We start from the raw sequence: 27,826 nt of genomic DNA, 5'->3' as shown, positions 1-27,826 counted from the left end.
CTGTTAGCTAGAATAATGCTTCAACTACACCACATATGTACACTATTTAGAGGGGCCCTGAACCACCCTTTACCAAAGTGGAGAAAGCTAATTGAAGTGAAAATAGGCTCCTTCAGAAATACTTTGCAGCAAAAAGTACTTCAATGCGTTCATCAGAAGCGGAGTTATTATAAATCAAACATGGCCTCTGCTGTACTCCTGTTCCTTCTTCAATGCCTTGCACTGCGAAGGCTATCGCACACTGAAGCGTGCTCAGTGTGCCGTAATAGACTAAATGTCACCATAGACGTCACGACTTTCACCTTTGGTGCCTACGATGCGGTAAACTTAAACCAAACGTGGTTGTCCTCAGCGAGCCGCAGTATGCTTAGCCAGTGGTTTCGTGGTGGCACACTGTCGCAGCCATGGTATCTACACCATGTAGCCAACTTCATGTCAGCCATCGGCCAATAGCAGCCGTCTAAGGGAACGACAAAATAGCGTGTCTGATGACGAAATAGTGCACCTAGAAGAGAGCGAGGACAAGACCTTCTGTTGAAAAGAGTGTTTGAGGGAAAGGTGACTTCGGGATCCGCTCGCGAGCTCCACGCACCGCATACGATAGCAAACTTGGCTGAGATGTTCACAGCAGCGTATGCTACCCGTTGACTATGTTATTTCACCAAGCCCGAGGGGTTGTTCAGGGCCCCTTTAAAGGCCAACTGCAATGAAATTTTAGACCAAGTAAAAAGCCTGGTTTGAGGTAGCATACACGCAGAGTAGCCTTGGTGCAAAATTATGAGTGGTTGCATAGCAAGAAGCTGGCAAAAATAGAAGCTCATGATACTGAAACTAGGGGGAAAAAAAAGTGCTAGGACTAGTATGTCACATTCACTAACCAGCAGGTACATACATCGTCTGCTTCAGTGCTTTTAAGGCTGTTAATGTGAACATTAGACAATTGCTAGAATAGTATATGCTACGCATTTGTAACCAATTTAGCCAAAGTAAAATTTTGTAGCAGTTGGCCTTTGCGGCGTTAGGTATAAAGCTATGCACAAGGATACTGTAGCAACATACGAAACGTAGCACAAAAGCTTGATACGTGCAATCTCTCTATTGAGTCATACATATAATCTTGTTTCGTGAGTTACCCCCTCTGCAGATGGTGTGCAGAAAATGAGAAAAGAAAAAAAGAAAATATATCAAAGACAACAAACACTGTACATTAACATTTGCAAGTTCACTTTAATAAGAAAATATGGCATAAGAAAAAAAATAACATTGGCATAACCCTAGAACTAATAACTGTAAACTGGTCAACAACATGCAGTAGCTAGTTACGTCTTGCCACAGCAATTAACAGCACCTCCAAGCATTGGCCGGAACTAAATGTACAGCTGGGGACGAAAGTTTGTGGACCAGAATTACCAAAAGCTTCATATGCAATATCGACCACCATTAGGTCTTCTGCCTTGCACTGTGAGCACGGCAAAAGCTTTTACCATGGCAGCCATGGTCTGCGAAACATTTCTTCTCGACTCTATGTACTGCTAGCAGTGAAAATTGAAGTGCACTATTCAAAAACCCATAACAAAAAGCTCTGTAGTAAGGTGAAGTTCAACAATATCTCAAACAAGTTACGGAACAGGAGTGTTGGCATTAAAGACAATTAGTGTGTACGCACATTAGCATTTCCTGAATTTTGCACATGTAGACATGAGGACCAACCATACTCGGACTCTAGAGCAGTAGTGCTGCTGGCGACATCTTGTAACACTGTCTGAAACCGCGTGTTTGAAACATTTTTGTATTACTTGAGATGCTCTAGACGAAAAAAAAAAAAAGAACAATGAAAAGAGCCGATATACATTCACGAAGGTTATGTGCTGCCAACACCTTTACACCAGAGCAGCTAAGGAAAACTTAGTCAGGTCATTGCAAAATTAGCACTACATGCTCTTGTTTCACTTGGGAGTAGCGAGATAGTGCCAGCAGCACTGCTGCTCCAGTCTACATCTCCAGTATGCCCAAATTGCAACGTGTGCCACCGTCAGTCTAAATTTCTCCACTGCCACACACACACACAAAAAAAATCAATTTGCTTCGAAAAGATAACTATTGTAATGTATCGACTTAATTAACATAGGATGTGCAAGTGCCCCTAGAATGAGCTTCAATGGCAACATATTTTCATATAGAAGCAACATCAGAACAGTGCAAACAGTAATTAAGCAGCTTGCTTTGTGTTACATACTGCAACCTTTTACGATGCTTTCCCACTTCGCTTACTGTATAACACAGTGGCCACGAACTTCAACTAGAGGCTGCATCCAACAAGGTGAGTTGCACAACCAAAAGTTTCACAGAAGCAAATGTTACAACAAGTACACAGTGCAAATGTGTAATGCCAAAAAAGGGTGCAGCAGGTGCTCTCGGCACTGGCTCACTCACCCCGAGTTATGCACTGTACGTACGTAGCATCCATCAGCAAAGTCACACAGCACAGCTGTAACGATGTGCTTTTACTAAGTACTGTTATGAGCTGCAGAGGTATGCATTTGAAAGCAGCTACAAGTATTGCCATTGCAATTCATTAGATACAGCTTTGCTCAGTTTGAGACACTCCCACCGCCCCAAGCAAACAGGAGGAACCTTGCCTTTCCACTTCCCACCACCGCTGTTGTTCCAACAAATCTGTTGGAAAGACAGCTGTGCACTTATTTCACAAAGAAACAGCCACGTAATTTGTTTCATACTTAGCAGGCAACGTTGCAGAAGCTACGTATTTAGTTGCATGTAGTGCAGTCATAGATATCGTATCGCTCCCAAGTGTTTTGTAGTGAACTGGTTTTTGGTCCACGACAACTTCTGTGGAACAATTACTTTTAACAAAACCAAAACATGGCATTAGCATGTAAGAATTTGCACTGTTTGTAAACTTCTTGCCTCCTATACGCAACTCACTACGTTTCAGTCTTAAATGCAGGTGGCATGCTGCGGAGAGATTCCGAGTGTACTAACCGTGTCACTTTAGATTCCGTGGTTAACTAGTTCAGACCCCCTTGAATGTCTTCGAAGTAATGATTTCTTAATATATTGTGACTGTAACTTGCAAAGCTAATGTAGTGCTACAAGTGCATACATTTGTGGCATAACAACTGTATGCCATAACTGATGTAAGGAATGGGATATATATATACAGGGTGTTTCAGCAAACACTTTCAAACATGTTCAAAGTTGCCTGTGGCAGATATCACAGTCCTAGTTCATGAGCTGGTCTGCTTGAAGCGGCGGACTACACTTGCACAAAAAATTGAGATCCCAAATCGACGAATTAACAAAAATTCACTGATTAAGCTTTTAACTAATTACATTATGGCCCATATTGCAATTTACAAGTTCTAGCCCTGGAGTTCGCAAGGCGTATCTACTTGGAACGAATTTTCAACATGACACCAGTTTCGAGATATAAATTCCCGAACTTTGCGGAGATATGCATTGGCATTCCAGTTAATTTGTTAACAAAACGTCGTTTCATGCACTGAAGCACAGAAGTAACTGGAACGCCAATGCATTTATCCGCAAAGCTTGGGAATTGAAGTCTCGAAACTGGTGTCGTCCTGAGAATTCGTTGCAAGTGGGTCCGCCTTGCGAAGTCCACTCCTAGAATTTGTAAATTGCAATGTGGGTCATAAGATAATTAGCTAAAAAGTTATTAGTGAATTCTTGTTAATTAGTCGATTTTGCATTTCAATTTTTTGTGCAAGTAGTGTCCTGGCTCATACACTAGAATTGAGCTATCTGCCACAAGCAACCTTTAAAAATGTTTGAAAGTGTTCGCTGAAACACCCTGTCTATAAGAATGGGAAGTAAAAGAAAACAAAATGCGTAACGCATTCCCATTTTTTCATACTTTTTTTCGTCGCAAATGCCGGCACTGCAAGAAGTAGCTCTAGCCTCTGCAGCTTTGCCTACCAAGTATGCAAGACAAAGCGCAGCCAATATATATGAAGGTGTGAGTGCCGACATCACTCAGCCACACTTGTAAATGCACAACACCGCAGCTACCACATCTCGCCACGGTGCTTCGAAGAAGCCATTCACATAGATGCCACGGTAGACGGGACTTACAAAACCTGCATAGCACGACCTCCGACGATGAAAGGACAAACATGGCAATGCGCACGCAAAGATAAACGTGCAGCACGGCCGCAGCGCCCCCCCCAAAGATACAATACGTTGTTGCTTATGCTAAGCTGAGAAAGGCACACATGGTTCTGGCAAAGCATGCACTGCTAATGTAGAGGCCTTCCACAAGGTGGTGCCGTCCTTATACGCGATGGATGTATTGCAGTGGCTAACACCACTTTTACTTGTACAGCGTTTAGGTGAAGCCGAAAAGCACTGCCAAGAAGCAAGTGGGCGGTATTATGCTGTGTTCCTTTTGAGCTGCAACTAGACTCTTCGAAACTATGACTAGAAACTTCAGCACTAGAGAGAGAGGCATACCGCTCCGTGAAAATGAAACGAGCCCCAGCCTCGAATTCCATCTTGGGCTCAACTAGCAAACCTGTCATCAGCATTGCTACTTGAGCCTGTAATTCAGGACAGAAAACCAGCGAGAAAAACTAGGCATAAGCTTGTTTGGATGAGACAAGCCATACCAACAAGCTCTAGCTGGGACACGACAGTGACCTATTATGCTGCATGTAACTATAGCATAGCTAACATAACTACACCTTCAGGTGACATGCAATTGCAGCCAACAATATATGCGAAAATATGGTAGCTCTTCCAAAGCAAGACAGGCTGGTACATTCACTTTCACGTAAGACGAATGTTTCGTTCTCTCACTCCAGCAGTGATTCACAATGAAGTGAACATGTTAAGAATACCAGCTGATGTGGCTTGCTAATTACTCCACCTGTTCAAACACAATTGCAAAAAAAAAGAAAGAAAGCTGATGGCGACACCTGCCAAAAACCTAACTGTAAGCATCGACTCATAGCCCAGAAAGCAAAGGGTTTGGGACATTCGCAGTGTTTTTCCCTAACTAGGGAAAACTAGGAGGGGTGGTTTCCCCAATCAAGAAAAAAAAAATTGGGACTTTTACCTGAACATAACTTTTGTATGGCACTACACTTGCACATAAATTGAGCCACAACCTAGTGTTTTATAGATTGCTATTACACTATTACCACAGTTTATCCCACTGAACTCGGCGGCTGGTTTAAATAATGGGTGCAATGCGGTGCGTGTATTGGAGTTAATGTATGCTTCAAAAATAAAGCTCATTGTCTTAGCTCCCAAGCAATGCTGCTAGCAACCAGTGGGTATATAAGTACAATGCTGCATAGGAAGCAATCAACTCTCATCGCACGAGGGACGTCGCCAAAGCCAATGTTTAGACCACTTGTTTGACCACTACAAGTGTAAATCATCCTGCGATGCTGCACAGGTTGTTTTAATATAAAAGGGAACACCTAACTTTGCATCTAAGCGATTACTACTGCATTAATTAAAGTTAGAATGGCACTAACCAATGTCTGTGATGTAGTTCTCCTTTTGAAGAAACTTCCTAAAGGCAAATTTCTTGATTTGAGTTCTTGAGTTCTGAAGCGATGACATTGTGCAAAACCTGCAAGAGCACTTCTCTCCGCACAACTCGTTCGACCTACCCAAGATGGTGGACCTCAACCTACAAACTTGGGGTGTCAACATGCGGGCTGGTGACATCGTTCCTGCCGCACTCTGCTACCCGCACTGACAAAGCTTTCAAAATGCATGTGTCATTCAACAGTGCTACTAGCTGGAGTGTGGCCATGTTGGTTAAGTCAAGCTGGATGCACGGGAAAGCCTCCTTACAGAATTTGGCATACTGACCATTGAAGGCTTGAAGTTCAGTTCAAGTGCTCCCTCTCACATTATGGTCCACCCTGTACAAGAATCAACAAGTTGAGTGGACACATGGATTAGATGCTCCTAAACATTCAAAGCAGCGCATTACATGAGTGCAGGATGTGCAACTAGGCAAGGAAGCACATTGGCAACTGCAGAATGAGCCTGGCTTCGACTACATTGCAAATCGCCTTTGCACACACAGCAGTGGACAATGAATTCTCGAAACGAACACTCACAAGTGCGCGCTAATCTTTGCTGTCATGAGCCACTGTATATCAAGAAATAACTCTAGCTGGAATACCAAGAATGGGATACCAACTTGTTGAGTAAGTTATCCTTCTAGCTAGTGAGTTGCTAATGTCACCTAAAGCAATCACTTCTTTTTTACAGTGAAGCTGTATACCTCTACCTGCCAATGCATCTGTTGTGTCCGTGGGCAAAACCTCAACCAATCACAGCGAGAGGCGCGTGCTGCATGCACTGCTGGGTTCCTTGCAGCACCACCAGGCGGCACCCGCATCCGTCACAGCGGCAGCGCCGGCCGTGGGGAGAAAAAAACAACAACAGAATGCTCGCCTTCGTGCATAGCTTTCATCGCAAGCGTTTCCGGGTAAAGATTACGGCTGCATAAGCTGCAGTTGCTGGGAAGTGGCAACTTTAGAATATGAAGCAGGGAATGACGTAACTACACTTTTGTATGTAAAAGAAAAACCCATCTAGCAACCGATTTCATTCCTGTTCTGATAGCGCTACATAAAGGCCACGCATGGTCAGGACTCCCGAAGAGCAGCGTAAACACAATGAGCAGCGATAGGAACAGGCGCATAAATACGCACAACGGCTTTCTGCTCAGGCTCGGCAGGACCCAGTTCAAGGCTATCTCACATTGGTCTATTGGATCAGGTCATACCACAGCTTCACTGGCCGACCACCATCACAGCATGGATTGGAGACCATTTTATATGACAAAAACGTAAGTACAAAAAAGATTTATATAAAATAAACTTTAAAAGTACATTATTAGTTGCCAAAATTTAGAGCGCAAGTTCATGGCCCTAACCACAAGGCAGATTTAACTTAGGGCAATAAAGTTGCGCATTCCAAAACAATCGTCGGCATATTCAACAGCATCGACCTTTGCGGAGTGTTGGGAGTGGTGCTGCAGTCAATTTTGCTGCTTCAGGATTAGCTGCTGCAAGCCCTTGACAAGCAAAACAGGGTGACTTTTATCAGTTGTATACCTATCTCGAAGCTTATTAGCCAGGACAAGCCTTTTTGCAAGTGGCCGTTATTACGCCATGCGAAATCCAAGTGTCCGCCTTCACAGTTTAAGCACGGTGACTTTTTTGTTAGGTGCAGCATAATTGTTAACTGTTTCATTCGAAAGACATTGTTCTGTAGTTCTTTCGGAGAGGCTCGGTGTGACAAAATATTCCGCAGATGGCGAGACCGACGGACCATGGCCACTCAAACATATCAAATGCAACATACTGTGGCCACAGTCTTTACGTGTAACCCTTCGAGAACAAGTGGGCCAGCACTTGTGTAGCAAAGGCACATTTCTATAGCACAGCCAAGGTTACTTCCTGCGGAGTGGCTAATGCACACCTCTTGCTGCACCAGTCACCAAAAAAATGCAGAGGTGCAGGCATGTCTGTAGCACAGCTGTGCGGTTCTCAGAAGTTAAGTGCAATAACAGACACCTCTTCGTGCGAGAAAAGAGGCCAGATCAGCACCTACAACAAACTGCCCGATCTAAACAAATGCAATGACACTTTTTTCACTCGCTGTAGTAATTTCCAACCTAAAGGCGCATTGCCTACCGCTATATTTGGAACCATGTTCAGATTAATTGAAGATTTAGATTTTATGCGCCAGGCTTGACCATTAGCAATTTTTCACCATACGCAATAATCTGTAAGTGGGCTTCCCTACACACCTGGAATGCTGCGAAGCTTAGCAAAATGCGATGACGAAGGCAGCTATATGCGGATATGATTCTATATCACTGAGCAGCTGAACATCACCAGTTTCACAAGCAACTATGGCATCAGGTCGCATCTCCCCCCCAGTTCAGAGATCTCAAGTAACATTTGTGCAAAAACTGCAGTAGCTTGTCTACCATATATCTGTGTATAACATCGGCCTGTGTTTTGTGCATCCCTGCAAGATACGCAATCTGCATAGTGTTGTCACTGAAGAGACTGACCCAGCTCTTCCTTGTGCATATTGTTATATTCAAAAGAGCCCGAGTCAGCCTTAATTTCTTTCACTCGGCACTCACAAGACTTCACTTCTGCAAGCTAGCATTTTCCTTTTGAGTGCAATAACCTAAACGTTTGGCCTCATGGCCGCCAAAAGAACCTCACTACACCATCTACACATTGGCACAGAAGCCAAAGGCCTACATTAATGATGTTGCTATCCACACAGCCATACATTTTGATTCAATTCATTCTTTTGCATGACAAAAACTTCTTTCAAGGATCCCGAACAGCGGTCAACAGTAGTCAATTGAAGATAGGGCACAACCGGTCATCGTATTTCATTCCAACATGTGCAAAGAAGCCCGCAGCTCAGCACAACTCTGGGATGTTACAAGACTACAGAAGAACCGCACATCCCTGAGCAGTAAAAAGACAGTGCCTGCTTGGTTCCCCAAACAAGTCCAATTAGCACGCAGTACTTTGGCTCAATGTACAATGGGCACATTCACTTTGTGTGTTGGCTGCCGGTGCACGCAATCCTCGGCTGCGGCAGCGACGGTTGAAGAGGTGTTGCTGCACCCTCTCAGCCCGTGAGAGGGTGCAGGTCTACCTTGACTTTCTCCTTGCGACTCAGCATGCCCACCGTGGGGAAGAGACCACCCTGGGGCATGGCCACCTCCCGCCGACCGACATTGACGCCATTCAGGGTGAAGAATACCTGCAATTCAACCAAGAATTTAACAACTGGGCAAGCGCACCTGCCGCACCAAGTGTCACTTTGGCGGCACAGTGCTAGACAGGAAAGGAAACTGTCCTTTGGCTTTGATGGCATTGTCGACAGCCAATGGATGTTATATATTTAATTTAGTCTGAGTGAGCTCCGCTGAGAATTGTGGTTAGTCTGAGTGAGCCTGGCTGAGAATTATGGCGAGTCTGAGCCCAAATGATCCCAAACCAAGAAACATATCTTGTGGGCGAGTCTGAGTGAGTTCAGTTTATTTTGCCGACCTGTACTGTAGTCTCCACGAACGTAAATTTGCTGCAGTTATACAGGCCCAACTTGGTCTTTCAAGGATGATGTATTTTGTTTCTAAACACCAGTGTCTTTATCCTTTTTAATCAATGGCATTTCCTCAATCTCACAACTCATTTTTACCAATAGTTGTCAACAAAAAATTGAACGAAAATTCCAGGAGAACCCATCTACAATTGTGCAAGTTATGCAAGAGCATTTGCTCAGCACACATGCTTTATTCAACTTCCATTACAGCTGATTGAGTGGAGCAAGACGGTATGTCTGCTTGGCTTTGTCACTTTTGCAACCAAAGACACTTCGCCTCTCTGGAGACCTAATAACCCTCCACATGCGAGCCAAACAAGCATGTTGATATCGTGATAGCATGAGGGTGGCGATGCTCTTTTGCTCTACTGTCGCATGTATTCTGCGCCCCTTCTGAACTGCTGATGTGGCGCAAAGGATAAGCACTCGTTTACCATACTGCAGGCCTGGGTTCACTTCCTTGTAGGAGCAAGGTTTTCTTCATTCTTTTTATGCGGTCATTGTACTGAGGCCACATAGACAGTCCAAAGTGGGTTAAGGTAGCCAAAGAAATGCTCTTGCATAATGTGTATGTATATATATATATATATATATATATATGACCAGACAAACTCGTGGATAGCTAATTAACTGTTGCGGCAATGGAATGTGCCGCAAATCCTGGATGCCTACGATGGTACTGGCTATTGTGAATCAGGTACCCAGTACTCAGAAATCTGAATAAAAGTACTACTAGGTTTGCAGTTCTCCTTGGTAAAAAAAAAAAAAAACGCAGTTTTTACGGAATTACATTGGTAGTACTGCTAGAACAAACAAGCACCATGTAATGAAAAAACTAAAATCTGTTACCAACATTCAAAGATACAAACCCCAGGAATTAGAGTCCTCTTACTAGGTAATTGCAATGCAAAACACTTGTTTCACCTTTGCAACTGTGCGAAGCCCTCACCTGCACCAGGGTTCCTTCAAGCGGAAGTGCGTCGTACTTCATGAAGTCATACTCGTCGTTGTCGTCACCTTCTGCCCGGGACTGGTCGTCGTTGTCCACAGCATCACCGTTGGGCTCATCGGGCTCCACATACTCGCGGGGAAACAGGATGCCACAACCCATTATGTCCCCTGCATAGATGTGCGAAACAAGTGCTATGATGTCCTCATGGGAAAATGGGATCTGTGTAATGGATTGCACAGAGTGGGTATCCTTGGCAATGGCACCAGACTATCGGACCGACCCCGATCGTCAATCCACCCCTCTTTGTTGCATTGACCCTCGATGCACCTACAGCATCCCCCGAGGACTGGACAGGCAGGTTGAGGGCATCACATATCGACTAAGGCTTTGCGTCACCGACACCAGAAATTTTGGTTTAAGATCGGCCAACTATATTTGTTACTGTGAAATGAGTCCCAACTGCATGATGATAATTAGGTGTGTTCGATTCGCCTCCACTTTGTGAACTAGTTCAGGAGTGCTGCACTTCACCGTTCATTTCAGCAGTGCAAGCGTGGCACTCCTGCACGGTGCCATTCGTGAAAAAAAGTTTTAGGCCCAATGCCTGAACTTTCTGCATCGCTGTGATTGTCAGTGCCGATGTCGTGCGGTGATCTGTGCCAGTGAGCTGGTAAGCAACAGATTGTTCGTGTCTCACTTGTGAGAAAATTGCCTCTGTGACGTGCACAAATATCTGCATACAACACTCAAATTCTTGCACTGATAATCTTCAGCTTCTGCTGCACCATAGAGGACTCGAGCTATAAATCAAGCGCTGCTCACCATGATTTGAGTTCTGGTTCGCTGATGTCATGTGCAATATTTGCTCCCTAACTAACTAACACAGCCAAAGTGCAAAATGGCGACCCAAGAAGAGGCGGAGAATGGGCAACCATGAAAGAGAAGGGAGCTTCAACACATGAAGTTTGGGAGAGGGCGGGGTTCCCTAGAAGATAATGAAGCTTTGTATGGCGGAGAACTTTGCCTGACGGTGTAGCATGTGGTACAATGAAGTCGCATCTCAAAGCAAAATTTGCATATAACCCACTCCCCTACTTTACCGTTAAACTTAAGAAACTTTTGGCACTGGTTATATGAAAACACAATACAGTAACTATAGCAGAGGTTTGGAAGTCGCATGCTGTATCTAAAACACTAGAAAAATAATATACTTTTTTGTTCTAAGAAAGTCATTTTATTACCTTTCTGGCACTTGGGTCCAAACCTTGATCCCACACCACTTCCTACGAAAAGCTTGCCATCATCTGAAAACGAGAAGAAAACGTATCATTTAGAAGAGGTGACGATGATGATTAACTTGAAGATGCGCAAAAAATTATCCAAACCATAATTACGATGAAGTGTAAGAGATTATTAAGTGTAAGACAAAGGTAATGCCCAGCAAGAGAATGAGAATTCACGATTGGCAGAAAGCTTTATAGTACATGTGTCTAGGCCAGCTACTCACAGGGGACCCTGATGACAAGAAGGACGTAAGTTCAAGTGCATACATAGATAGGCATTACCAAGTCATGACTGGCAGCTTACCGTTATCCTTAAAAAAGACAAGTGTACATTCACAGCAAATTCTACCCATACTAACACATAGAGCAGAAACTTGGAGGTTAACAAAGAAGCTCAAGAACAAGTTAAGGAGCGTGGAGAGAGCGACGGAATGAAAAATGTTAGGCATAATGTATGTGGGGACGCTCAACTCTCGCGTGTCCCCTGATGTTGTTTTCCCTGCATAGCTCTCATGTATTCTGTAATTCGGCTTCTGTGCATAGTTGAGCGCCAGTGGCAAGCTTTGCGGTTGCAGATTAGTGTGAGAGATGCCGCAAGTATTGCGCTGCTAACGCCACTTAACAGCGGGGTTACTCAGGTGCAAAAGGGAGGGGGCTATTGCTCTTGGGCTTAGGGTTGACAAACGGCGTGGACGTTTTGCGTGTATGCCAACCCGCTTCACGGGACCGTCCCAGGAAAGGCTTAGGAGCACGACACCGGAATGGATGAACACAATCATTCGATCACACCACCGTTTGCGTGACCATACACGCGAACGATTAGGTGTTGGGGTCCAACACAGGGGCGAACATATTTGTTCGGTATTCGGTCACATCGAGTCAGACTTACTCGATTTGTCACACGCCCATCGGCATGTAATACTGGTAGGGATTTGGCTGGCTAGATTAGTGTATAAAAGGTGCAATAAATGCCCTTGTGGTTGTTTGCACTACTGTGTTGTCATTTCTTTGTTCCAAGGGCACGTTTGGAGACCCCAAATGTTAAGAGGCAGGAAGAGAGCGGTGTGGAACAGAGAGAAAACGAGGTTAGCCGATATTCTAGTTGATGTTAAGAGGAAAAATTATTCAGACCCCACGCACTGTAGGAATCGATGTAAGCAAAGCTTTATGTGCTTATTGCTTTGATTGACCATATTTAGCGATGGTGCTGACGTCGAAGGCTTAATTTGTTCAACGTTTAGCCTAAGAGGAGTGTGGCGAGTTCATGTTAAAACGTTACCTTGCGTGCACCAGTGCTGTTTGTCTGCGCAGTACTCAGGACACACAGGGAGAGGTTTTCGCTTGAGGCGTTGTTGTGCGCCATATTTCATAATCTCTGAGAGAGTTGCGAATTGTCATTGCCTCACGTGGCACATCGCATTGTGGCAGAAGTATTAAAGTTGAATTGGTTTATGGGGCTGTACGTGCCAAAATCACAATCGAATTATGAGGCACGCCATGGTGGAGGACTCCTTATTAATTTTGACACCGTGATGTTCTTTAACATGTCCTAAATTTAAGTGCATGTGCATTTTCTATTTCGCACCCGTCGGAATGCGGCTGCTGTGGTCGGGATCAAATCTGCGGCTTCTAGCAATGCCATAGCCACAAAGCTACCGCGGCGGGCACAGAAGTGTTGATTTGACGCTCAACCACTTCCATAGTGTCGGCTGGACTCTGCCGTGTGTGCTTTAATTAATGCGGCTCTGTTTCTGCACGCTCCATGTAATTTGTCCGCCTGGCATATTTGCAAGGTGTTTATTTTTTAGAAATTGCAGGAATGTACTGAACCGTACCTTGAACTTAAGCTTATCCAGTTTCCCTGCAACCGCTGTCATATAGTAGTGGGCTTTCCTTTTGCCTCCACCCCCCTCTTTATGGGAACTGCCTCTTCTCCTCCCTCCCCTCTACAGTTCTCTCTATGTCTCCTCTAGACTCGCATGTTGGTAGAAAGGGAAGCGCTGCAGTTTCAGCAATGCTTTTGAAGGGTTATTACATGGATAATTACAGTTGTCAGGAGGCTAATGTGGAGATGCCCAGGGAGCTCCAGAGGGCATCGTGCACATTCGACGCACGGGGTCCAAACAAGTTTCTCGCGTTGCCTTTCCTCTCTGACTCGCTCCTGTCATGTGTACACACGCTCTAACCCACCCCCCGACGTCGTGTGCCAGACAGCGGCAGCCACAACAGCAGTGGGAAAGTTGAAGGAAGAGGCAAAGCAAGCTTCGCTTTGAGAAATGGAGCTGGGCAGGTCATGTAATGCGTAGGGTGGATAACTGGTAGTTTATTAAGGTTACAGATGGTTGCCAACAGAAGTGAAGCACAGCCAAGGGTACCAGAGAACCAGACGGTGTGATGAAATGAGGAAATTTGTAGGCCCAAGATGGGGTCAGCTGGCGCAAGACAGGAGTAATTGAAGACTGCTTTTTTTCTTGTCAACCCGTTTTTGTGCATGCCCTGTGCAAGAAGCTTAAATAAAGCATTCATTAATTCATAATTGGAGAACACTGTGAAAGGCCTTCATTTAGCAGTGGACATAAACCGGATGATGATGGTGTTACCAAAATTATCTGCACTTCCGACGTCTAGAACCTTCTGTCGACCACTGTCTTACATGCGTGTTTCGTATGACATCACTCCCTATCTTGTTGCGACTGTGCAGATTTGAACATGCTACGTCCGTTCAGCTGCAGTTGCAATGAGTAAAAAAGGTGGCTGCCTCAGTTGTGATTTGCACAGAAGACAAACAGTGTTTAGTGATGCTTTTTTGGTTGGAGATATGTATCCGATATTGGCATCTACCAAGGAGTTTGTGGACAGTGCAGTAGAAGTGTTTCATTACGAACAAATATTTCTGAATTTATATAAAATTTGAAGGAAGGAGGTGCTACTGTCAGCAGCAAAGAGATGACACTACTGGATGTGCAGATGAATCAATCAAATTCTGCTTGCTGGCAGATAGTCAGAAATAAAATGACTTTTCTAAGGGTTGGACAGATTTGACAGAGAGAATGCGAACAATTGCTTAATCGCTCACACATGATGATTGTTGGTAAGCAAAAAAAAATAGGAGAAATAAACTAGTTTGTTCTAAGCCGCACAAAAGCATTAGTAGATACAAATCAGAGCGCTTGGATACCACAAAAGAAAGTTGACCATCATTCTCTGCTGATCTGGTTGTCCTGGGTGGATGCCATTATGTGGCTGCAAACTACCAATGCCTCACCACAGTGCTCACTTCACCTTGTTACTCTACCTTCCTTGGGTGCAATCTGCTCACATGCTGTGCCTGAGAGAGGCACAGCAGGATGGAGGATGGACCAGAGAACAGCATGCCGGCATGCGGAAAATCAGGCAGTTAAAATCACGATTCAATGCCGATGCACAAAAGGGAACTGACAGCTTTGTAAGTGAACCTCTTCTGCACATCAAAAGTCAACAGCCGCATCTGTACAATCACGGACAGGCAAGAGCTGGGCTTACAAATGAAATGGAAGCAGGACTTGAAGACTGGCTTAACAAATGGCGAAGACAACGCTGACCAAGCTACTGTGTCAAGTTTGACATTGTCGCAAACTTTAGCCCACTGTTTGACTTGAATATCAGCCAAATGAAATTGAACTGAATGATTGATTGATTGGGCTTGAATTTAATGTTTGAATTTAATGTTTTGAATCTTGAATTTAATGTTTTGAAGCAACACCAGGGCAATTATATGCTGTAATGCAGTGTTACGGTAAAATTCAGAGCAGAGTATCAATCTTGTGGTGTGGACACGCTTGGAAATTGGGAGAAAATATCGTATATTTTTTTTATGTGCAACTCGCCACCACTTATAGCTCGCACTCCAAATTACAACAGCCCAGAAAAAAAAAGTGCGTACGGCTTATGGAAATAACTGCATACAGAACTCTCAAATCTCTGCAAAAACAGTCTTCATTCACGGATGGACGACTCGTCCACGTTGTATCTTCAGCCAGCGACTCTGCACCCCCCTATCTTCGGCTATGCTGATAAAGCTGGATTCACACGACGAACGTGATCGCAAATGAATCAGACAGTTGACGTGACATGAATCAGATCACTTCGGAGCCAACATTCACACAACACAGGATGACGGCGCAGACGACGGAGAACACGGTTTGGTTGTACCATAGAGTGCTTCATGTGGAGCGAGAAAGCGCTGTGGGAACCCTTGACATATCATCACGTGGTAAGCAATCCACACGATCAAATCGCAATCAATATGCAGGGGTGCGGAGAGGGTGGGGTTCTCTAGAAGATATGGAAACTTTGAATGGTGAGGAACCTTGCCTTGAGGTATGGCTTCATGGCAGCATGCACCGCACTGCCGTGAAGCCACACCTTTAAGGTCAAATTTGCATATAACCCACACCTCCGACTTTACTACTGAATTTTCAAAATTTTTGGTGAAGGTTATGTGTGCAAAAATAGGGTAATTTTTTTTTAATGGTATTCAGGTAGCTGTGGGCAGACTGGTTATATCCCTGGTGCTACTAACAGTCTAAGGATGTAAATATTATTGCAAGTAGTGCGAATGGAAAAGACTGGCCCCGGTCAGCTGCATCTGGACACAAGTCTGCTCATACCCGAACTGACTATGCCCCAGGAGCCTGGAAAAGTTTTGTGTGAGCGTGTGGGTGTACCTGTACATATTTCTGACTGTTCTTTATTCGATGTGACACTTGTTTGTTTTCTTTATTTTCTCAAAATACTAATTTTGCACACTCAGCAAACATTTTACTATCAGTACCCATCACAGAAACAGTGATAATTCTTTTTGCAGCATGAAGCTAAACATCTGGAGCACGGAATATAACGAGCAGATCTAAAAAAACCTTTTTGCTTTAAGAGTTTTTAAAGTTCGCCTTTTGTGTGACCACAGCATGGCCATGTTCCCTACCTACCTGCTTGATCTTTGGACTGCAGTATATATCTTAAATAAATAAATAAATAAATAAATAAATAAATAAATAAATATTGAAGTTGTTGAGCGTGCTATAAAATAAGAAATAATGACTAATAATAAGAATAAGAAATAAGAAATAATAATAATAAAAGTGTGTGACATGGTTTCATACATTTTAGTATTTATCCACGCGTCATTTGTATATTCTTGTGTAATGGTTGTTTTTCCACTGTTCTAAATACAAAAGGAAATTTTAAAAAATTATGTAATGAAAAAGTGAACGTACAATAAACGAACAAGTAAACAAACAAATAATTGCATTTTTAGAATGGGAGGAAGAAACTGAACAAGCATACCAGCTTTTATCAAATTTGGCCCGAAAGGGAAAAAAATATTTTACAAACCCATGTCTCGACTTAAATTTCATCTTATTTGAACTACGCAAGTGTTCTTGTGTTCTGTGCTCCCAAGCATTTTTTTTTTTGCATTTTGTGTTAAATTCCCATGACTTACAGTCGTACCTGAGACCCTCTACTTAGCAGTAGAATGCCATAGCCACCGAGTCATCGGGGCAGGTTCAATTAACGCAGGCCAGCAGCACAGGGCAGAAGCAGACTACAGAAAAGTATGCTGTGTCCTTCCAAAGTCAAGCACAGCTCACCTGCATGGTAGGCGATGGACCCTTCATTCCAGCCAGGGTGCCTGTGCCTGGGATAGTCCTGCACAAGAACGCAGTCAACCAAGCCTCACATCAGCAAGCATTTCAAATTTAGCAGGCGGTCCGAAACCTCCTGCTGTGCATTTTTTATTCCAAGAAGGAGAGACTCGTAAAAAAGAGTTCCAAACAAACATGCAATTTCAGACTTAACTAGCACGATTTCAACTCACTGTGCTGTGAGAGACAAGCAGCTCAAGTTGTGCCTTGCTCATCTCTCAAAAAACAGCATCAGGATTTGGCACACGAACTTAGTTGCAACACAAGGAGATATTGTGCATACAAATGCCCACCTTCTATAGTCAGCGGGTTATCAAACTTTCTGGCCTTGGGGGACCCTACTAGTCTTACCAGAATGCTGTGAAACTGCTCCCCTTTTCTTCTTTCCGACGTTGTGCGTATACACAGACTTGCTAAAAGTGTCGCAATGAATCACCTAAATGGCTACACACAGCACATTTGCAGTAATGAGAACAAAAAGATGGACGAATTAATGATTCATTTAGAAAAGGCCGTCAGTGTGTGGCTCCACACCACTTCCTCGGGCAACCTATTATGCATTTGGGGCTGCATAATGTTGTACTTGAAGTTCGAAAACACATTATGGGATTTAAGTTTGTTTGCTTCAAAAGGAAAAATAATTGTACTTGCCTTCATAGCCGTCTTCTTGGCTATCATGTAAATTTTCCCTAAAAATTTGCGCATCAGCTAAACATGGTAGCCACATGAGAGCAGAGGGGGATCCAAGGTAGCATCTGGCAGGGGAAGAGATGGGGGCTCATCAAAGTGCACGGGAAATGAGGGGGGTGCCAGGGCCTCTCCTCTGCAACCTCCAGCTCATGAGCGACACAATAACTAAAGTAGGAGCACTGCTACCACGTCTGCGTGTGGCATCTGATGCTAACGGTTCGGCCATTACTGTTGATGAGGAACTGATAGCCATGGGAAATCTTGCTAAAGTGATCGACCAAGAAAATCACTCACTGCAACTGCGATCGACGCAGTGCCGCTATCACCGACTGATCCATGGGGTGAATCTCAGGCTGTCAGCAGTGCAGTTCTGGATAGTTCCGAACCAAAGTAGGCACATGAAAGTTCGACAGGAAACTTTCGTTTTGCAACACATTCCTCCTGTCTTTGCTGTCTCATTTTGCAATAGCAATATTCAAGCAAAAGCAAATTTTCTCACTTTCCTCACTGCTTTAAATATTGCAGGGTTCAACTGTTCTACGACTTTGAGGTGGTACCCACAAGCCCAAATGATCAGTCAGCGACCTTAGTTCGAGTGTGAAATCTGAGCGAGTTATATACATAAAAGAGAAAGGTTCACAAGTACCCTATGGGCAAGGCCAATGGCGATGCAGCACTTTTCACCAGGGTCGAGAATTTCTAGCTCAAAGTAGTGGTTCGTGGTGCTGAGTGGACAGCGTGTCTGTGCCAGGCCGACGTCCACCATGCTGGTACCGCGGCCCGAATACTCCAATACCTGCAGAGCAATTTTAGCAGAATTGCAGTACACATGTATGCAAATACTTCCAACTGTATAGGGATAATAAAGAGCTCACGAATTCAGACTACAGTGGTAAACTACTCTCTTGAAAAGCTCTCTGCATTTCGGTGGTGGAAAAATCAACTCATAAGGGACGAAAATTACCATCGAAACGACCATGTTGAATTTCACCCCCAAATTGTGGCGCCAATAATATTTACGCAACGTCACAAATTTGTGTCTGTTTTTGTGCACTGGGCTTCTCTTTTCCCACATGAAGAAGCCCATAAAGTTGGTAGGTTGGGCTTTCGTTCCCTTCCAAATGCAATATGGTGAAATATTCAATTTGCCAGAAAATAGGCGACTTTATTCCAGAAGTAGCCAAAAGAGACTCTGAACGCATTGCTGTTGCATGCACACACGCTTGCCTCCAACCTGGTCGTCCATATTTTGACCACTGTCAAGAAAGTGTGATTGGCAGTTGCACCAGAATGCCTACTCTTATCAAGTGAGATGTCGGTCGGCTGCATTTTGATAGGCGAATGATTGCGGTTTTCTCCAGGGCTTCCTACACTTTATCACAGCCCTCACTGGCACAGACATCGAGGGTCAAGTTGACGCCACTTGAAAGAGAGAGACAGAGGAAAGGGGAAAAGTAGGGCGGTTAACCAAATGGGAAGATCCGGTTTGCTACCCTATGCTGGGGAGAGAGGGGCGAGGGAGGTAAAGTGACAGCAAAGTAGACGTAAAGAAAGAAAACTACTTCAAGTGGCAGCGTGGCAAAGCTGTCTGAATAATCCGTCTTAAACGCCGAATGGTCTACGTCACTTGACCAAAAAGCAGCTGCAGTGGCAAATCAACAGCTCCGTCTTGGCTTGGTACCACCGTCTGCTGGACACCATTTTACTCACCAACGACAACAAGGGGTGGTGATGGCGTACGCAACGTCACCACTCCACCGGTTTGGTGCAGAAGATTTTAATTTAGAAAAAGGTATTCGGACTCTTCAGATGCAATTTTCTCGTAATCCAAGTATTTTCTTGGCACGAAACAAGCATTGCGAGGTTTCTAGATTGGTATTTAAACATCCACGTCGACTTAGTATATGCCTTTAGTGTCCCTTTAAGTAAGAATAAATGCATGTGAAGGCAAATTCTGCAGGTTTCGTCTTTTTATGGTTGCTAATATCAGTGGCATGTTACTTATTATCCCATCATAAACCAAGCGTGTGTTAGATTTGGGTGCCCATTATTACCTTCAAAAACTGAGTGCGCATTAGATTCGGAGGCACATTAGAATCAGGTAAACATGTAAGTAAATCCGAAAATTTCACTACTCAAACACCTGTAATAAGTACAGAGATGTTATGCAGCCATTTAACTCACAGGTCCATTGAGATGGACGTCATGTAGCCGTAGCCACTCTTCCTCGTTTGAGTCGACGCACATGAGGGCATCCTCGGTGAGTGAGGACGAAGCGGGTCGCCCCTCACCCAGTAGCCGAACTTGATGTCCCGGATCACGCAGCACTATGGCAGGATGCAGACGCCCAGACACCAGGGAAGTGGACCTTGCCACCTGTAAACATTCTTCCCCATTAAGTGCAAATATCACAAAAGCTGTTAAGGAAAAACCATCCAAATAAAGGAACATGTCAACAATTCACTAGAACACTTGAAAAATTTACCAGCTTCAGATAGAATAGCTTTCCTGAATATTTGTTTATAGGCTGTGGGTAGACCATACGCCCATTTCCTTCTGTGTACTCATGTCGTAACGTTCACATGTTGGAAAGGTATAAAAGGGTGTTACCAGTGGAGACACCCTCGCTGTATGGTGCCCCGATCCAAACCTGACCCATGAGTGACCTCGCTGTCCCACGATCACGCGCAAGGAGGCAAGCTTATTACCTATTACACAGTGGACTCTCCCTCTGCAAGTGTTTTACTTATTGTTTGGAGCAATAAACATTGTTAGAGCTAACACTGCTGCTTGCCTTATTCATCCAAACCCAACATAGCTGTGATTACACACACTACGGGTTGGGGAGTACTGCAGAACAACAGTGCGTTGCTAGATCTGGAGCTTGCCTTTAGCCCCAGCCTCATGCAAAGCGGACCCCAACAAGGGATACTAATGCATACCAGCCAACTCTGCCAAATTTTTCGCAAAGTTTACACATTTGGCCCTATTCTACGATATTATGAACGTTACGTCATGTTTCACCAAAAATAATGCAAGGGATAGCAAATATTCCTTTAAAGCTTGCAATGAACTTACAAGCAGCAGTCAACTTAGAACAGCAAAGATGGATACCATATTTACTCGACTTTCGGCCGGCCCCAATTGTAAGCAGACTGCGGAAAGTCCGAAGCCAGAAAAGGAGAAGGAAAATATTTAGCTTGAATGTAGGCCGAACAAAAAAAGGAGAACAGCGTTCACAAAATGAAAATGGCATTTATTGAACATGAACATGCCAATGCCAAGCTCAATCTCATGCACGCAAACGTGAGAAGCAGAGAGGAAGCACGCCGTATTCTGTTGTGCGCAAGGATCTGGAGAGGAATTGGAAGAGGTGGGGGGGTGGGGGCACATTTTACTCCGGGCGATCGGGCGTGCCTGCTCAGGCCACTGTATTTTGAAAGTCGCCTGCAACAGGGAAAAAGTCCAGCCATGCGCTGTGTTTTCATGGCTTAGTTTGTCTTCATACGAGACACAGCACGAAGGTCAATTCGCCCATTGCTGCTGCCGCACTTACTCACTCCAGCATTCTGACAGCGAGTTTCTGCGGTCATCGAGTTAGATGTGTTCATGTTTGCTTGTGTGCATGTGACACCATGCTTGACAATTTAGTTAGTATGCCTATGTTTACAAGTTTATATGGCCAATAGAACTACTATCCTCACCTTGTACAACTACCTGTCCACTAATTTGCTATCATAATTGATGCTTCGCCTTTCGGGTGAAACTGTGACTTTTTTTTTCTTCTCATCGATGCTAAAGTACCACCTGGCTTGGAACGTTTGATGATGCCTCTGCGTATAGCACAACATTTTGTTTGAAAGCGCCACTATAGTGGCATCGCCTGTTTGTTGCCAAGTAAAACCTTATTCATTCGACCTTCGTTAATTCCAAAAACCGGTAATTCGGATTCATCCTGTGATCACGGCAGGCACATGCATTATATATTGCAATGAAATTCTTGCTAATTCCAACACGTCGGTTAATTAAGACAACTCTTGGGACTCGGCGAGCATGGAGTGCCGCAAATGCGTGATGCAAAAGATCAAAAACGGCATTAGAGTCCACCGAAACGAAGCGACGGAGTTCACGTCGCCATAGTCATCAGAGGAAATTGTACGTGGATCTCAGCAACACCAGAACACTTTGTTCCTATTTGTGCCTTTATTCTTGCGTTTAACACTGCGCATAGCATCGTGTTGGCTGCATGCCTTCATGGCTGCATAGTTGCCATCCATGATCGCATCAATAGTGGCTGCGGTTTCGTACGCAGCGGTTGTGGCAGTACAGTCAAACCTCGATATATCGAACACGGATATATCGAATTATTGCGTATATCGAACACTTTCTATATCACGTGGAAAATCGCATGCATTTTAAATTTTTTATTTCGAACGGTGCCGGATGTAAAATGGATATATCGAACTCCGCCGCCCCAGACCAAGTGCGCTCTGTTGACAGGAGGCGAGCTTTCCCGCAACACTCTCGAAGATAGCGGCGGCGCGATGGGCGTTCCAGACTGCTGCGTACGACAGCTCCCACATCGGTTGCGCCGAGGGCGCCATTTGAACGTAGCGGCGTACACACGCGGCGGCTTGGAGCCCGGCCGCCTCAATCACGCGCGCCCGTGCCCCCGCCGTGCGCGCGTGATCGAGGCGGCCGTGGAGCCAGTTGGAGCGCTTTGTCGGTGCTGAGCCACACAGCATGTGCATTGAGGACTTCGTTGGAGGTGACGACAGCTCCGGAACAGTGGCGGAGTTAACAGACGTGAGATCGCGGCAGAAGTGACTGCTGAGCGGCCAAACGAAGACGCTGCCGAGGCTGATCCAGCAAGCGCTGATGTTGCCCCGCTCCCGACTGCAACTGCGGCTGTAGCTGCTTTGGCCGTTGTACGCCGCTACTGAGGCGCAATAGAAGGCATTAGACCGTCTCTTGTGGACCGTTTGGCCTATGTTGAGGACGCCGTGGTCAAGCACGCGGTTGCCAATATGAAGCAGGCTACGCTGCTTCAGTACTTTCAGCGAACTAAATAAATACTTTGTTTGAAGCTTCATGTGAGTATCTATTGCGCCACGATTGGTTCATTGATTGATTTGTGCTAGTTTTTGACGCGTTTTCTACGTGATTTTATATATCGAATTCTGGCTATATCGAACTATTTTGCGATCACCGCGCTGTTCGATATATCGAGGTTCGACTGTAGTTTTGCTTTGACTCGGTGCACACGTCGGCCGCGTGCCTTCACAGCTGTGTAGTCACTATCCATGATCGCGCCGACAGCGACCGCGATTTTGTGAGCAGTTGCAGCAAACGGTGGTTTAGTTTTGACGCAGTGCGCGCACCAGCCTTCAGAACTGCAAGGTCGCCGTCCATGATTGCATCAACAGTGGCCGTGGTTTCGTCTTTACCCAATGCAAAGCTGTCTAGGATAAGTCTACATCGCGATAGGCGGCGACCTGGTGAAAAAATAATGTGGATGTGCGTGCAGTAGTGAAAAATGTGTCTCAGATTAATCACGAGATGACGAGAGCTGCAGCTTCCGCACTGGTCTTGTGCAAAATAGAAATAGGATTTGCCGATTCATTCCGTAAATAAAAGCATGTTGATGTAGTAAGCATTTCTTAATTGCTTTCTTGATGCCCTCAATTATTCGACATTTGGTTAATTCGGACATTTTTTTTGGTCCCGTAGAATCCAAATTAAGGCGGTTTTACAGTATTCTGTTAACACCACACCGCACGCTGATACAACATAGGTCAAAATGACGACGTCGCTCGTGAATTTCAGTTGGCTACTGACATGGCTAGTAGAGTCTGCGATATTGACTTTTGTAGATGGCACTAGCAATGCACCATATTTATCAATTTCAATTAAAAACTGGCACTTTTTTTCTCAAATCTTCGGATCTAAGCTGACTCTAGAGTTTGGTATATGATTATTTGAAAAGAAACTATCGGCCTAGATTCGAATAGATACAGTAAGTGACATAATGCTTTTAAATCACTACTTTTCCTGCTGTTGCCGATTTTTTCTGCTTCCACAACTTGTCTGAATAAACCTATTCCAAACAGATACCCCTCTTGCATCTTTTCACCGTTAGAAGACTTCCAACAAACTCTTTTAGGATTGACAAGCAAATCTGTTTGCTAAGAAAATTTATTGTTAGTAAACTCACATAAAATTAGTAAAATCATAAAACGAGCTCAAATCCATAAAGATTACGAAAACTTTCGAACAGTTGGTGGGTACACAGTAGGCTGCAAAAATAGAACGCAGAGACCTAACTGCAGCGTGATGTGATGCATGGACAATTGTGAAATATCAGTGAGTGCCATATTTGTGTACAGCATGACGTTGACAAATTATGTAATTGCAAACAACCATTGCTGACACTCAAATTTACAAAAATGGTTGTTTGTTTCTCTCGATCTCAAATATTTCCTGCAGGACATTACGATTCCCACAGGAATTATTGGTCCACAAGAGTTAATATTTTCACATCAATGGGACTCACCTCTTTGCCGTTATGAGTGACAAAGAAAGTGACGACGGTGCCCCAGTTGCGGAACCGAACCTTAGGGTCAAAAGAAAGGCCGCAGCCAACTCTGTCACCGGGTTCGCACGGCACTCCAGGCATGTAGTTTTCACATTCTGATAGCCTGCAAAACATGTAGTCACACTCATTTAGGTAAAACATCATACAACCAACAGACAAAATATGAGTCAACTTCCCGGAGAGAAGTTCCACCCTATTCTACGAACGGGAGAGGAATGGGGAGAAGGGGAATGCATTATGAGTGATCAATTGGACTCAACATCCCGAAGCAACAATGGGGCTATAAGCGGCACCACAGTGGAGGACTCAGGATTAATTCTGACCACCTGAGGATCTTTAAAAGCACAGTAGAAAAGTCACTCTTCCTGTTATAAGACGCTCGGTAAGCCAGAAAAAATGCAAATACGAAAGATGACTGACAATGCCACCTCGAAGTTACCACGCCCACTTGCTGTGACGTGGATTTTGACTGAGTCTGCTCGGGCCTAGTTAACTTTTTATCGATTAAGATGGACTACATCGCATTCTAAGAGAGTCAAATACTGAACTTGGCAAGCTTGGAGAACCACAGCTAAACCTCAATATAACGAAATAGGTAAAATCAGCAATTTGCTTTGTTATATCGAAATTTCGTTGCACTGAAATTCGACCTTTTATTCAAATAAGTGACTGACACTTCAGGGTGTAATAAAGAAACTACAGGTGGTCATAATTAATCCTATGTCCCATACTACAGATTCACTCATGCCGAAGCTGTGACTTTGGAACACAAGATACTTATTATTAATACCATGTTATAATTATTAGAGTCAACTTGTAGCAATTTAAACACCTGGAATCATATGTCCGTGTCTAAATTATGTGAAGGCTCTTACTAGGACCACCAATAATTCTAGCTGAAGCAAGGTGGTGAGGTGGAAAAGTTTGTTAGGATGCATTTTGAACATCTAACACAGCGCAGGTAGAAAAAAAAACACAGCACTACCTTCTCATTATAGTAGTAGCATTGTGTCATCTATAATTCTGCTTTAAATACAATATGACTTTTGTATAGTGCTGAGAAATTCAACGATCACTGCAGCAAACACTGCATGCTCTGAGCGACCATAAAATTAACCCTACAATGATGAGTGTGTACAGGGACGTTGATTGACTGATTAGAAAACTATTAATCACCTGCCCTCGCTGACTCGGCAAGCAAGCGACAGTGCGGAGTCCCACTGGTGAATTCCAGCACCAGAGGGACAGAGAAATCCGAACACCAGGTCGGCCACTCCCATGCCAAGAAGCTCCACCTCAAAGTAGGCTCGTGATGGGCTTGCTGGTTCCACGCCAACATACAAACCGGGGTGGCCCTCAGACCCGGCATCGTAACTGCAAAAACAAATGCAAATAGAGTAAACTGATTTCAGCATGCGTTTCACTACATAACCACTGCTGCAAAGTATGCCGGCTGGTCTTAAGATGGCTGAAGGACAATTATGGTAAGATAGCATAATTGTGTTTGTACTATGACAACCCCGCTTTGCCTTCAAGAGCAGAAGGCAGGGAGGTGAGAATAAAAAGATTCCACAATAGGAGTGGGATTGAAGAAGCACCCTCCCACTCCCAGGTTCTCTAAAAAATCTATAATGACATTCTTCATGGCATTCCCCATAACGTTGTTTCAAGCCAGAGTACAGAAAGAAAATGGCGACAAGTAGTGTCATGGCGTCGCAGGGCCCATTGTGCGTTTTCTTTGAACGTGGTGAAATCATTCTATTGGACTACAAAGTTGGGCTGTATATGCTTTGATCACGTTTCCTTACAAAAGACAAGCGAAAATCTTGCGTGTGTCTCTGTGTCTCATCGATTTTAGCGTCCGTAAATCATGACGATACGCATGCATGTACGCTGACGCCGCAAATGGCAATTGTGATAAGAAAACTAAAAGATGCAATGAACCATTGTACAAGGCATGTCTACAAGGCCAGTGAAAAGTACACAAGCTTCCAAGTTATTTTCGATAAAAATAAAACTCTCTGCTGAGTGATTGGTGTCACATTACTCAGTATAGTACAGTTTTACAACTATGCTGAACAAAAAACAAGACAGAACTCTCTGTAATGTCGCTTTTTGCTCTGTAGTGCCCAGTTATTTTGTTGCTACTTTCTGCAGTGTTGAACCCAACTTGGCACAAAACCAACGCACTCTGACTACCACTGCCTGTTTTAAAGTTTGCACACTGAGTCCACACAATACCTTGCAGGTGAACGTTTAGCGAAATTTCAAGTTGCATTTTTGAAACATAAAAAGCCCATTCATTTAGGTGTCAGTGCATCAAAAGCGCTGACACACATTTTACGTAATTAAAGAAAGGACAGTAACCTCCCATTGATTAAAAATTGGCTGACTTAACTTGCAATGGTTGAAGTCTATCAGTTTACTGAAGCAAAAGAAAATTGTGAAGAGAAACACGAGAAGCGCATACCGCCACATGCGTCCTGTCAAGTCGGTTGCTTCAAACATATTGCCAAAATGAAACTCATTGCGCTCAACTATGGTAACTTTTTGTAACAAATACGCAAGCTTACCATAACATGTCACCTTCTACCGCGATGTTGTCGACGAAGAGCTGTCTCATGTCCATACTCGGCTTCAAGGGTGTACCGCCCGTCGCGGACACCCGACGTTCCAGCTCCATGACCGCCGTCAACAGATCGCACCACGCAGAGCGAAACCACGGTGCAATGCTACGAATATGTGAAAGCGCAAAGATCACGCTGTCAATAACGGTCATGCCGCGTTCTGTGCAGCGTGTCAACGTGACAGCCCGCGAGTGCTCCTTCTTCGGCAGTCACGAGTGAACGGTAAACATGATTTAGTAAGAGCGACGCACTAAACTAGCTATTACAAACAGACCCGCAGCGCACCCATCGTCGTGTGACCCGCTCAGGCGCTAAAAGCGGAACAATGATTTCGGGGAATAAGGTTGCGACAGAAACACTCAACACAGCGCGAGACGGGAATAAGTAAGTGCGTGGTATTACCTTGTGGGATCACATTACAGCGGGAATTCCTGTGCAAATAACACGCAAATACGATCGTTTACATGCAGTCGCACGCGCCCATACAAACCGCACAGGCAAACGAAAATGCAAGCGAGTCAGCGGCGGTAGCGTTTAGTTTCGAAAATACACTGAAAATTGTAGTTTTGAGGAAGACTTTGTAATAGATTTCAGTTTTTCCAACAGCATTCATAGCACGTCAAAATGCATTAAAGAAGTGTTCAAAAACGATGCAACGCTTTTTATTATATGAAGTAAAATGCCGCGAAATTTGAATTGGGACTTTCTCCCTCAATCGCTAGCGATTCATCAGAGAGCCCCTAAAACATTATCACCAAATTTTGTAGCAACCTTGCTTGCTCACTGAGACGTAATCAACGTACGAAATAGCGTGTTGATGTCGGATTAGTTCTGAAACAAGCACT

The 27,826-nt window shown here is 44.3% G+C and overlaps 1 protein-coding gene across 1 annotated transcript; it reads right to left on the bottom strand.

Moving 5' to 3' along the window:
• Nucleotides 1–1,207: 1,207 nt before the first annotated feature.
• LOC135906504 (SPRY domain-containing protein 3-like) lies at nucleotides 1,208–27,499 on the bottom strand. The gene is made up of 10 exons (XM_065437925.1): nucleotides 27,384–27,499; nucleotides 26,928–27,086; nucleotides 25,531–25,728; nucleotides 24,313–24,457; nucleotides 19,944–20,135; nucleotides 18,406–18,555; nucleotides 17,016–17,073; nucleotides 11,344–11,406; nucleotides 10,100–10,269; nucleotides 1,208–8,808 (listed from the first exon to the last, which is right to left on the bottom strand). Exons 2-10 carry the CDS (start codon nucleotides 27,035–27,037, stop codon nucleotides 8,674–8,676), a joined length of 1,221 nt encoding a protein of 406 aa, XP_065293997.1. The 5' UTR covers nucleotides 27,038–27,086; nucleotides 27,384–27,499; the 3' UTR covers nucleotides 1,208–8,673.
• Between the last annotated feature and the right edge of the window lie 327 nt (nucleotides 27,500–27,826).

Source organism: Dermacentor albipictus, chromosome 9 (assembly GCF_038994185.2).
Source record: "Dermacentor albipictus isolate Rhodes 1998 colony chromosome 9, USDA_Dalb.pri_finalv2, whole genome shotgun sequence".
NCBI classification, from domain to species: domain Eukaryota; kingdom Metazoa; phylum Arthropoda; class Arachnida; order Ixodida; family Ixodidae; genus Dermacentor; species Dermacentor albipictus.
Note: the sequence above shows the minus strand (reverse complement) of the source record. Positions and strands in the feature narration are given on the sequence as shown.